This window comes from Procambarus clarkii, chromosome 16, assembly GCF_040958095.1.
Source record: "Procambarus clarkii isolate CNS0578487 chromosome 16, FALCON_Pclarkii_2.0, whole genome shotgun sequence".
In the NCBI taxonomy this organism is placed as follows: domain Eukaryota; kingdom Metazoa; phylum Arthropoda; class Malacostraca; order Decapoda; family Cambaridae; genus Procambarus; species Procambarus clarkii.
Genome location: NC_091165.1, coordinates 34,869,771 through 34,881,881, shown reverse-complemented (window position 1 = coordinate 34,881,881; position 12,111 = coordinate 34,869,771). Strand labels below are relative to the sequence as shown.

General features: G+C 43.1%; 1 protein-coding gene across 3 annotated transcripts in view; it reads right to left on the bottom strand.

Moving 5' to 3' along the window:
• The window catches only part of LOC123760120 (uncharacterized), a 109,736-nt gene that overhangs the window by 49,297 nt on the left and 48,328 nt on the right, over positions 1-12,111 (bottom strand). For 2 of the 3 annotated variants that reach the window (XM_045745612.2, XM_069325436.1), the window contains exons 5-6: positions 6,944-7,177; positions 615-714 (exon numbers count right to left, since the gene is read on the bottom strand). In XM_045745612.2, the coding sequence (XP_045601568.2) occupies positions 615-714; positions 6,944-7,177 (334 nt within the window). The remainder of the gene's footprint in view (positions 1-614; positions 715-6,943; positions 7,178-12,111) is intronic. The other variant, XM_069325435.1, reaches the window with a different exon arrangement.

Here is a 12,111-nt window from a genome sequence, read left to right as displayed (position 1 = left end):
CTTCTCTTCTCTCAAATGTCAATTTACTTCATGCATTTCAATTACATATTTCTACAAACACATTTGTTTGATGCATACATCTGAAATAATTCACATTACAGTATATTAATTTTTGCACACGTTTAAACAGATGTTCGTATATTTTACTCTTTCCTTCCAGTCAAATAGCTGGAAGATGATGAGTGGAAGACAGAAAAGAAACAAGTGACAAAAGCTACTGACACTGCAGCTGAGGCAGTAAACCCCTTTGTTGTCGTCTGAGGTGCATGCCATGAGATGGTAACAAGGAACATCAAATGCTACTATAACCAAGCAAATCAGTAGATAAAATCAATCATTAAGTATGCAGTAATGAAATGTCTACATCTGGTGCCACTGCCACAGCTTGGCAAGTAGCTGTGGCAGTGTAGCAACCATATACTGGCAATTTGGTAACAAAATCAATCTGTTATTTAGATGGATTTGCTACCTGGATGTTCAGATGTTGAAGGTATCACTGTACACCTTTTGAGTACAATTCTACTTAGAATCCATTTGAAAGGAAAACCTTTGGCTATATATTATGTGATACTAATGTAGATAACGTAGATATGTAGATAACGGTCATCACTAACCTCTTGTCTTTGGTAATGGCTTTAGGATCATCGTAATTATCAGTGTCCGTTTCTGGATCCTCAGAATCATCACGGACTACCTTAGCGTATGGATGATCCTCTGAAAAACATAAATAAAAAATTCATAAAAAACCAGCATTGAATGCAATGAAACACCATTTTCTGGGTGAGCCCCGGAGGCTCCCTGAAGCTAACTACCCATAGATAAGTACCCTACCCAAGACATGTCGCTAAAAACTGCGGCAAGAGCAGCATACAGTACTTTTTAACATCATGGGCACAATGGTAGACCGCAGGGAGGCAGAACTTCATGGCACACATGAGCCCTTGAACAGGAAACCAAAGAAACCAGATTCACCCCAGAGAGTGTCCACCAACACAAACCCAGCGGCTCACAGTTGGCGGTGTAAAGCCACCACTGGACACAACACATGACACACCCCCAAACCTAACCAACCATCCACAACCAATGGACCCATCCTGAAGAGGAGTCTGGATGCCACAAAAGAAGGAGAAGCCTGCAAACAAACAAAATGACCACCTGAACCAAATGACTCCTCACAGAAAACATCAATATACAATACTAAATAAACAAGAATGCATCACAGGTATTTATCAATTCCTCTCTGAGATTCGGGTGGGTGGGGCACATAGTTTGAAATAGTGGTTAAGCCTTCAAGCATATTTTGGGATGGGTAGATGGGTTGGTTTTTGGTTGTTGGGTGCACGGAGGAGCACAACAACCTTTCTGGCTGTTGGGAGGGTGGGCTTCTGGTTCTTGGATGGGTGGGCTTCTGGTTCTTGGGTGGGTGAGTTTCTGGTTCTTGGGTGGGTGGGCTTCTGGTTCTTGGGTGGGTGAGTTTCTGGTTCTTGGGTGGGTGGGCTTCTGGTTCTTGGGTGGGTGAGTTTCTGGTTCTTGGGTGGGTGAGTTTCTGGTTCTTGGGTGGGTGAGTTTCTGGTTCTTGGGTGGGTGAGTTTCTGGTTCTTGGGTGGGTGGGCTTCTGGTTCTTGGGTGGGTGAGTTTCTGGTTCTTGGGTGGGTGAGTTTCTGGTTCTTGGATGGGTGAGTTTCTGGTTCTTGGGTGGGTGGGCTTCTGGTTCTTGGGTGGGTGAGTTTCTGGTTCTTGGGTGGGTGAGTTTCTGGTTCTTGGATGGGTGAGTTTCTGGGTCTTGGGTGGGTGAGTTTCTGGTTCTTGGGTGGGTGAGTTTCTGGTTCTTGGGTGGGTGAGTTTCTGGTTCTTGGGTTGGTGAGTGTCTGGTTCTTGGGTTGGTGAGTGTCTGGTTCTTGGGTTGGTGAGTGTCTGGTTCTTGGGTGGGTGAGTTTCCGGTTCTTGGGTGGGTGAGTTTCTGGTTCTTGGGTGGGTGAGTTTCTGGTTCTTGGATGGGTGAGTTTCTGGTTCTTGGGTTGGTGGGCTTCTGGTTCTTGGGTGGGTGGGCTTCTGGTTCTTGGGTGGGTGGGCTTCTGGTTCTTGGGTGGGTGGGCTTCTGGTTCTTGGGTGGGTGGGCTTCTGGTTCTTGGGTGGGTGGGCTTCTGGTTCTTGGGTGGGTGAGTTTCTGGTTCTTGGGTGGGTGGGCTTCTGGTTCTTGGGTGTGTGGGCTTCTGGTTCTTGGGTGGGTGAGTTTCTGGTTCTTGGGTGGGTGAGTTTCTGGTTCTTGGATGGGTGAGTTTCTGGTTCTTGGGTGGGTGAATTTCTGGTTCTTGGGTGGGTGAGTTTCTGGTTCTTGGATGGGTGAGTTTCTGGTTCTTGGGTGGGTGAGTTTCTGGTTCTTGGGTGGGTGAGTTTCTGGTTCTTGGGTGGGTGAGTTTCTGGTTCTTGGATGGGTGAGTTTCTGGGTCTTGGGTGGGTGAGTTTCTGGTTCTTGGATGGGTGAGTTTCTGGTTCTTGGGTGGGTGAGTTTCTGGTTCTTGGGTGGGTGAGTTTCTGGTTCTTGGGTGGGTGAGTTTCTGGTTCTTGGATGGGTGAGTTTCTGGTTCTTGGATGGGTGCGTTTCTGGTTCTTGGATGGGTGAGTTTCTGGTTCTTGGGTGGGTGGGCTTCTGGTTCTTGGGTAGGTGGGCTTCTGGTTCTTGGATGGGTGAGTTTCTGGTTCATGGGTGGGTGGGCTTCTGGTTCTTGGATGGGTGAGTTTCTGGTTCTTGGGTGGGTGGACTTCTGGGGACAGATTCACAAAGCAGTTATGCAAGTACAGTACTTACGAACGTGTTCATCTTTCCTCGATCTTTGACGGCTTTGGTTGCATTTATTAAACCATTTACAGGCATGAAAACTTCCCAATCAACTGTTGTTATTGTTATAAACAGCCTCCTAGTGCTTCGGAGTTCATTAACTGTTTAATAATTGTAATTGTCATGGCCGACTTAGTTAAGGTGTATCCTAGGGAGTACCAAGTGTGTAGGTTCAAAGCCTCACCATGGTTTCTACTGATTTTCTCAATGATACATCATGTTAATGTGATTTCTTTGAGATCAAAATTGGAAGATACAGTAGTGGTGTGGTGCCCATATCTCAAGGAGCACAAACAAATTAGAAAGAGTGCAAAATACTGTACGTGCTATTAAATGGCTCCCGGAACTTAAGAACACGAACTATGATGAGAGGATGGAATAAGAGGATTATTCAAAATAATCCAGACAGAAGATAATAGTACTGTATAATAGAAAATTATACTATTATATTCTAGCCTTCGCATCAAGCATGCTAAGGCTAGAAAACAAGAGGAAAAAGAGGCGATATGATCACTTTGTAAAAAATAGAAACAGGAATCAATAAAATAGACAAAGATGAATTTTTTTGAAGCTTGCAACTTTGCAAACAAGAGGTCACAGAGTCAAGCTCAGACAACAAAGGTGTCGAGAAAAATGTAAGAAAGGTCTCACTTGTAAACAGAGTTGTAAACACTTGGAAAAAGGCAAGTGAGAAGGTGGTGGATGCCAAAACCATCAGCAGTTTCAACGCATCATAGAACAGTTTACTGAGAAGACCAGACACCATGAGCATAGCTCTACTCCTGTAACTTTTATCAGGTAATTGCACTGTCTTCATCACTGTAACAATTTTCATTCCACACCACTTTTATCACTGTAACTATCTACACTAAACACAGCCATCTTCACTGTAACCACTTTCATTACACACTGTATCTTCATTACTGTAACCCTCTACATAAAGGGTTCTCCCTTCATGCTGTATCTACATTACTGTAACCCTCTACTAAATGAAGACATGGCCATCATTACTCTAACCCACATTCACTATACAGCATCTTCATCAATAAACTACATAAGAAACAAATATTTTCAACTTTATGTATTATCCTGTCAAGCACACACACGCACACTGATTAAGAACTTTTTTAGTGTCAGAGTGGTTGACAAATGGAATGCATTAGGGGGTGATGTGGTGGAGGCTCACTCCATACACAGTTTCAAGTGTAGATATGACAGAGCCCGATAGGCTCAGGAATCTGTACACCTGTTGATTGACGGTTGAGAGGCGGGACCAAAGAGCCAGAGCTCAACCCCCGCAAACACAACTAGGTGAGTACAACTAGGTGAGTACTGATGGTACTTGTGTGCCTTAACCAGTATACTACAGTCAGGTTTCTCTTCATCTGGGGACGCCCCAACATTTAACCATCATGTAGAAAATAATACACTGGATGAATCTTAGTAAGGAAGGAGCCTGGAATTTAGAGACATTGTAATTTAGTATCATTTGCCATTTCATGCAAAGAGGAGAAAGGAGGTCGACCCCTGACCCACCTATAACCATCTTCTTGAAGTTATCTTGAGATGAGATTATCTTGAGATGAGGTTATCTTGAGATGATTTCGGGGCTTAGCGTCCCAGCGGCCCGGTCCTCGACCAGGCCTCCTTTTTGTTACACACACCTAGCCCTTAAACAGGGCAAATCATATATATATGCTTTCAGTGACAAAACCGAAACCGCGCATGTCATATATATATGATTTCGTGTCTAGCGCTATAATTTAAACGCCCCACCTGGGATAGGGGCAGCTATAGTGCAGCCATGACCGATAGTTGTCAGATGCCACCTAGAAAAAAAATCCAGGCCAACATTCTTGGGTGTGAGAGCTTCAGTATTGAGCAAGCCACCAAGGCTGATGCACGCTGCATGAGCTCACAGCACCGCTGTTCAGCTTGTGACCACAGCATCGCCTACAAATGCCATAATAAATATGTTCCTGCTATTATTTAGTGATGATAGTATTACAGAAGACCCCCCTGACTGTGATAAAACTGACCAGGATTCTGATAATAGCAGGATTGTGGTGATATTTAGTGCTGTGCTCCATGGAGGGAGGAGTAATGCTGTGGGAGGGAGGGTGGTGGCGCCGTCTTCTGACTGTGTGTGGCCACCATTTATTGACTGCACTCACCATACCAGCTTAGTGGTTCGCTATGGTGAACACATATGTAGATACTTATATATAACGTGTGTATAGAGGGTAATAACAGCAATAGGAGTAGGTTGGGAGCTGCCATTTTGGTGAGGGAAGTGCATCGTCTGCACGACTTATCATGCTGTTTACTGGTGGCCACTATGGTCTTTGGGCACCATACCAGCTTATTTATCATCAGGTTATTTTGAGATGATTTCAGGGCTTTAGTGTCCCCGCGGCCCGGTCCTCGACCAGGCCTCCACCCCCAGGAAGCAGCCCGTGACAGCTGACTAACACCCAGGTACCTATTTTACTGCTAGGTAACAGGGGCATAGGGTGAAAGAAACTCTGCCCATTGTTTCTTGCCGGTGCCCGGGATCGAACCCGGGACCACAGGATCACAAGTCCAGTGTGCTGTCCGCTCGGCCGACTGACTCCCAACCGGCTTATGTGTACAGGTATGGTGAATAAAACAGGTAGATACCTATATATAATGTATGTATATAGCATAATAACACCACAAACAATATTGCTGGAGGAAAAATATTAGTGCGTCTGGCCTTGAGGGCGGCCGCCACCAGCTGACTGTGTGAGTAGCTACGTCTTTGTGCCTTTACTCACCATACAAGCTTAGATGTGCAGTTATGGTGAACAAAACATGTAAATACTTAGATATAACGTCTGTGTATAGTGAATAAATGCACAAACAGCATTGTGGAAGGAGAATGAGGGCGAGTGAGGTGTTGTTGAGGGAGGGAGTGGCAGCGAGTGGCTGGCTGGTGTGTGGCGGTCACTCCTCGTTGCTTTTTGACTCAATACCAACTTAATGGTTCGTTATGGTGAGCAAAACATGCAGATATTTATATATAACCTGTGTGTATATATACTTATATATATAACCTGTGTATATATACTTATATATAACCTAAGTTTTCAGTTAGTTATATAACCTGTGTATATAGTGTAATAACAGCACAACTACTTGTTTATTGTTTTATGAACATAATAATTGAATCACTAATATGCACACCATAATTTTGAGTACAGCGATGGTTCACACATTTTATTATATAAATATATCACAATTCACTGCATTGAATAATATTACTGCAAAAAAACTAAGAAAAAATCAGAGACATATTGAAATAATTAGGTAATAATATATTTGTGGCAACTGCCGCCTGACAGCTCGAGCGGAGTAGACCTCATCTGGCGAAAGCTCTGTCAACGCCCCTTTTTTGCCAGACTGCCCCACCCTATTGCGGCTAAAATATGCCACCTACAATTTTTTTGTTATTTTTTCCATAATCAGGGAACAAAAATGAACACTTCTATAAGACGAAAAAAAAATTGGAATTTTTTTTTTGATGCGCCTGTGGGGTGTTAAATCCATTTGGGCTCCTAGCGGTTTGAGGGCTAGGAAGCAGCCCGTAGCAGCTGTCTAACTGCCAGGTACCTATTTACTACTAGGTAACAGGGACATCAGTGAAAGAAACTCTTTGCCCATTTGTCTCCGCCTCCATCGGGTATCATACCCGGAACTTCAGGACTACGAATTCGAAGCGCTGTCCACTCAGCTATCAGGCGCCCTATCCCCCATCAACGACCAATCATACTGCAATGTTTGGTGAGGCTAGCCCCAAGTGTCTGGCTTCCAACCTCAGCTGGACACAGATATTTTATTTTTTAACAGATACAGTGTCTTTGGTCACTTAAATAAATGAACAGGAAGGTAGGATCTGAACCATAACGTGGTCAATAACATTGTATATATACTACTATTATACACTAAGTTGAATAGGATTTTTCACAACCTTATCCCCCCCCCCCACCAAAGGAAACAGTGATAATGATGATAGTTCATTTTAACTATTCCAAATGAAAATGTTATTCATGGACTTGAACAACCAAAATAATTTCCACTTACTCTTTGGTAGTTTGACATGAGCATATGGATGATTCTTCTTCACTTTGGCATATGGGTGAGCTGCAGTTGCTATCCCTGATCCCACAACACCATCTACGTGTGGTGGAGCAGCAGGCTCGGTTGGCGACGTGTGTGTTGGGTCCCGAATGATAGCTGCACGACCGTCTGGTCCTATAGCACCAGCAGGAAGGACCTGAACCCCACCAATAACTTTTCCTATGCCACTTCCACCTGCTGAAAGCAAAGTAAATGCCCTATCATAATACATGCCCTATGATGATCAATGTCGTATCATAATAAATGGTCTTATATAATAAATGCATTTTGTAAATATGCCCATTTCATTTTGAACATGTTAATGACTTGGATTTTAACAACGAATAAGAAAAATTCAAAATGACTGTCACAAAGAGTAATAAAATACAGAAGGAGATAGATAAAAAAAGAAAAACAAATGAATGTTAATTAGATCTCTTAATGTTACTTTATGCCATGCAATTGTAAATTGTAAAGTTGGTAGGATTGAGTTAATGAGTTATTATGGTTGATTTATGAAGAGATGGTTAGACTCATTGAGTTTCTTTACCAGCATGGCCTAAAATATTGAGGTGTAGGAATATGCAGTGGACAGAGAGTGGACCCTGTAATTATGACAAGAACTTATGCTACCCTCCTTGAAGAAGCAAACCACGTTTTCCTTATGGTTTGGAAAGGGGGGAAACTCGTTAAAGTGACAGTCATTTCAACCACGCCGGAAGCCATCCACTCTGAGATGGTGGATCGACACAGCAACAGCAGAGGCCAAGATCCATGTATTTGGCTGCCTGCCGAGTGTTCCCCATATATCCTCAGTAAGCCATTCAGCTCAAGGAAACCCAGGAAATGCACACAAATAAGCCTGTCCTCATAAACAAAGGTCAAAGTGCTTTCTATTGTCCCCGCCAAACCCCCTGTTTATGAATGAAAAACAGTTTACACAAGACTCAACTGATGATGCCTGTCATCAGTTGTGATGACAGAGCGTCGTCGTCAGTGCTTCGCTGACCACTTTTTTCGAACCACAATGCTGTAAAAGCTTCACTCATGTACTACAAATACAAATAATCCTTAACAGAACTTAAACACTTAACATAACCAATGCCTAAATATCCACAAAATGCTAATATATAATAATATTCATTTATATTTGAGAAAATTCCCGTTTTGAATGAACAGCATGTTAAAATTTATGAATGCATCTTTGGGGTCAACCGCTGGATGGAATGGACTTGGTCTGAGGACAGGTTCCCAAATACAGACAGGCATAAAGGTCAACCACCACAAGTGCTCCCGACAACAGGGAACCTGGGAATGGAGCTGCACAAAACCCAAGCCCCGAGAATGAGTGGTACCAAACAGGCAGTCACTGACAGGTGCAAAACACCTGCAGCACGGTCACCACCTCATACCACTCCAGCATGTGGGTTTGACAAACTGCACCAAGTGAGAACATTGGCTTGTCTGCCAGCAAGGATGTATCTAGAACTTCAGAATGCCTCCAATATGGAGAAGACAACCCAAACTCAAAAAGGGAGGGGGGTTACCTTGAGGTGATTCCGGGGCTTAGCGACCCCGCGGCCCGGTCGTCGACCAGGCCTCCTGATTGCTGGACTGGTCAACCAGGTTGCTGGACTGGTCAACCAGGCTGTTGAACGCGGCTGCTCGCAGCCTAACGTATGAGTCACAGCCTGGTTGATCAGATATCCTTTGGAGGTGTTTGTCAAGTTCTCTCTTGAACACTGCGAGGGGTCGGCCAGTTATGCCCCCTTATGTGTAGCGGAAGCGTGTTGAACAGTCTCGGGCCTCTGATGTTGATAGAGTTTTCTCTCAGAGTACCTGTTGCACCTCTGCTCTTCAACAGGGGTATTCTGCATATCCTGCCATACCTTCTGGTCTCATGTGCTGTTATTTCTGTGTGCAGGTTTGGGACCAGCCCCTCTACTATTTTCCATGTGTAAATTATTATGTATCTCTCCCGCCTGCGCTCAAGAGAGTACAGATTTAGGCTCTTTAGTCGGTCCCAATAGTTTAGGCGTTTTACTGAGTGGATTCTAGCAGTAAAGGATCTCTGCACACTCTCTAGGTCAGCAATTTCTCCAGCTTTGAAAGGGGCTGTCATTGTGCAGCAGTATTCCACTCTAGAGAGCACTAGCGTCTTGAAAAGTATCATCATTGATATAGCATCTCTGGTGTGAAAGGTTCTTGTTATCCAACCTATCATTTATCTTGCAGTTGTGATGGCTACTTTATTGTGTTCTTTAAATGTAAGGTCTTCCGACATCAGTACACCCAAATCCTTTACATTGCCTTTCCATTCTATGTTATGATTTGACTGAGTTTTGTACGTAGTTTCCGTTTTTATATTTTCATTTTTTCCGTAGCGCATGAGCTGAAACTTATCTTCGTTTAACACCATAGAAGGACCTGATTGACATCTGATTGGAGGTTTGCCATGTCCTCTATGTTGTCTACTCTCATAAAAATCCTAGTGTCATCTGCAAAGGATGATACAGTACTATAGGTTGTGTTCTTGTCTATGTCCGATATGAGGATGAGAAAAAGTACTGGAGCAAGTACAGTACCCTGGGGGGACTGAGCTCTTTACGGTTGATGGTCCGGATTTTATTTTGTTGACTATTACACATTGGGTTCTATTAGTCAGGAAATTGTAGATACATCGGCCTATTTTTCCAGTAATTCCTTTTGAACGCATTTTATGTGCAATAACACCATGGTCACATTTGTCAAAGGCTTTTGCAAAATCTGTGTAAATTACATCAGCATTTTGTTTGTCTTCCAAGGCATCTAATGCCATGTCATAGTGGTCCAGCAACTGTGATAGGCAAGAGCGCCCTGTTCTGAAACCATGTTGTCCGGGGTTATGGAGATGCTGTGATTCCATGTATTTTGTGATCTTACTTCTTAGCACTCTCTCAAAGATTTTTATGATGTACGATGTTAGTGCTATCGGTTTGTAATTTTTTGCCTCTGCCCTATTTCCTCCTTTATGGAGTGGTGCTATCTCTGATGTTTTTAATATGTCAGGGATAATGCCAGTATCTAGGCTTTGTCTCCACAGAATGTGAAGGGCCTGCGAAAGCAGTTTTTTACAGTTCTTGATGAATATAGAGTTCCAAGAGTCAGGGCCTGGTGCAGAGTGCATAGGCATACTGTTTATGGCTTCTTCAAAATCTAGTGGGGATAGGGTGATGTCTGATATATGATTTGATGTTGGTATCATGTCCATGAAAAATTAATTTGGGTTATCAATCTTTAGTGCGTTTAATGGCTCACTGAAAACAGTCGTACTGCTTCCTCAGTAGCTAGCTCATTTCTTTGTTGTCATCGGTGAAAGTTCCATCTCCCTTTCGCAGGGGCCCGATACTAGATGTGGTTTTTGATCTTGATTTTGCATAGGAGAAAAAATATTTTGGATTTCTCTCTATTTCACTGATGGCCTTTTGCTCTCTTTGTCTCTCCTGGGTTTTGTATGATTCTTGTAGATTTAGTTCAATTGTTTCTATTTCTCTACCTAACCTTCTTCGCCGTTCTTGAGATAGGGTGCGACTCAAGTTGTTCCTCGAATCGTTTTCTTCGCCTATAAAGGGAATGATGTTCCCGTTCCAATCTGCATCTCTTCCTCTTTTTTCTTAGGGGTATGCAGTTTGAACATATTTCTAGTGCTACTGGGCTTATTTTTTCCAGGCACTGGTACAGGTTTGCATTTTCTAGCTGTTCTTCCCAGCTTATTTGTGTGAAGTCTTGGTTTATTTGCTCCCAGTTTATCTGTTTATTATTGAAGTTGAATTTGCTGAAATCTCCTCCATCGGGAATCGGGACTGGTTTTGAAGGTCTATTCCCCATGCTAGTCAGAACTTCAATTAAGTTGTGATCTGAGTAACAGGTATTTGTAATCATAATGTTCCTGATCAATTCATCATTATTAGTGAAAATGAGGTCCAGCATGTTCTCCTTTCTAGTTGGTTCTACTATTTGCTGGTTTAAGGCAAACCTGTCGCACATCTGTAGCAGATCATTTGCATGTGCCTGTTCATTTAGGCTAATTCCTGGAATTCTCTCTGATACAATCGTATCAGCTATGGTCTTCCATTTCAGGTGCTGTAGGTTGAAGACCCCAAGAAGGATGATATTTGGGGCTGGATTTGTGAGGTTTTCTAAGCAGTGTTCTATTTTCATTAGTTGGAATTTAAACTGCTGATGATTTGCCTCCGTTGACTTATATACAAGGACAATAACTACATTTAAGATCTCTATTTTGATTATTAGCACTTCCACCATATCATTTGTGGTGTTTAGCAGCTCAGTACAGATGAGTGTGTCTTTGATGTAGAGGCTGACCCCCCACCCTGTAGCCTGTGTTTCCTGTCACATCTGTAAAGATTGTACCCCGAAATCCACATTTCACCATCATGGTAGTCCTTGGTTTGAGTTTCCGTTAGGGCTGCAAACACTGCATTTGCCTCATGTAAGAGGCCATCTATGAAGTGCACTTTGTTACATTTGCGTGTTTTTATACCCTGAATGTTGGCAAATAAAAATGATGTTATGTTTGTGGAAGTGCTGGATGCCTTACTTGGTGTTGATATCTGAGGCTCTGGTAAGGAGGCCACTGTGTTTGCGACCTCTCCAGCATTTGACCGAGTTGATGGTAAAGCCTGGACATTTTTAGCCATTCTTCTCCTCCTCCTCTTGCTAAAAAATCATCCTGGTAAATAGTGTTTTGACTGCCTTCATCGAGATGGATTGTCGGTCTTATTTGCTTGGTACCTTTTATATGAAAAGTTGGACATTGTGTGTTGAAACATTCATTCTTATTTAAAGAGTTCTTGCACAGTTCTGGGTGAAAGAGATCATCATCAGACCATCAGAAAGGCATAATCTGGGTCTCACAGGAGGTATGTAAATAAAAGCCTCCAGAGCAGCCACAGGAGGAACCCAGACAGAAAGGAATCTCCAGAAGAATGGCCCAGAAAGACCCAGAGGTAAACGTAACCAAACCCTGAGGGAAGCCACAGCCAAATACACATATTGGGAGGGAGGATATGGAAAACCCCTTCCCCCTGCAAAAGGAGACTTCTCGGAGGAAACCAAGAACCACATAGAATTGA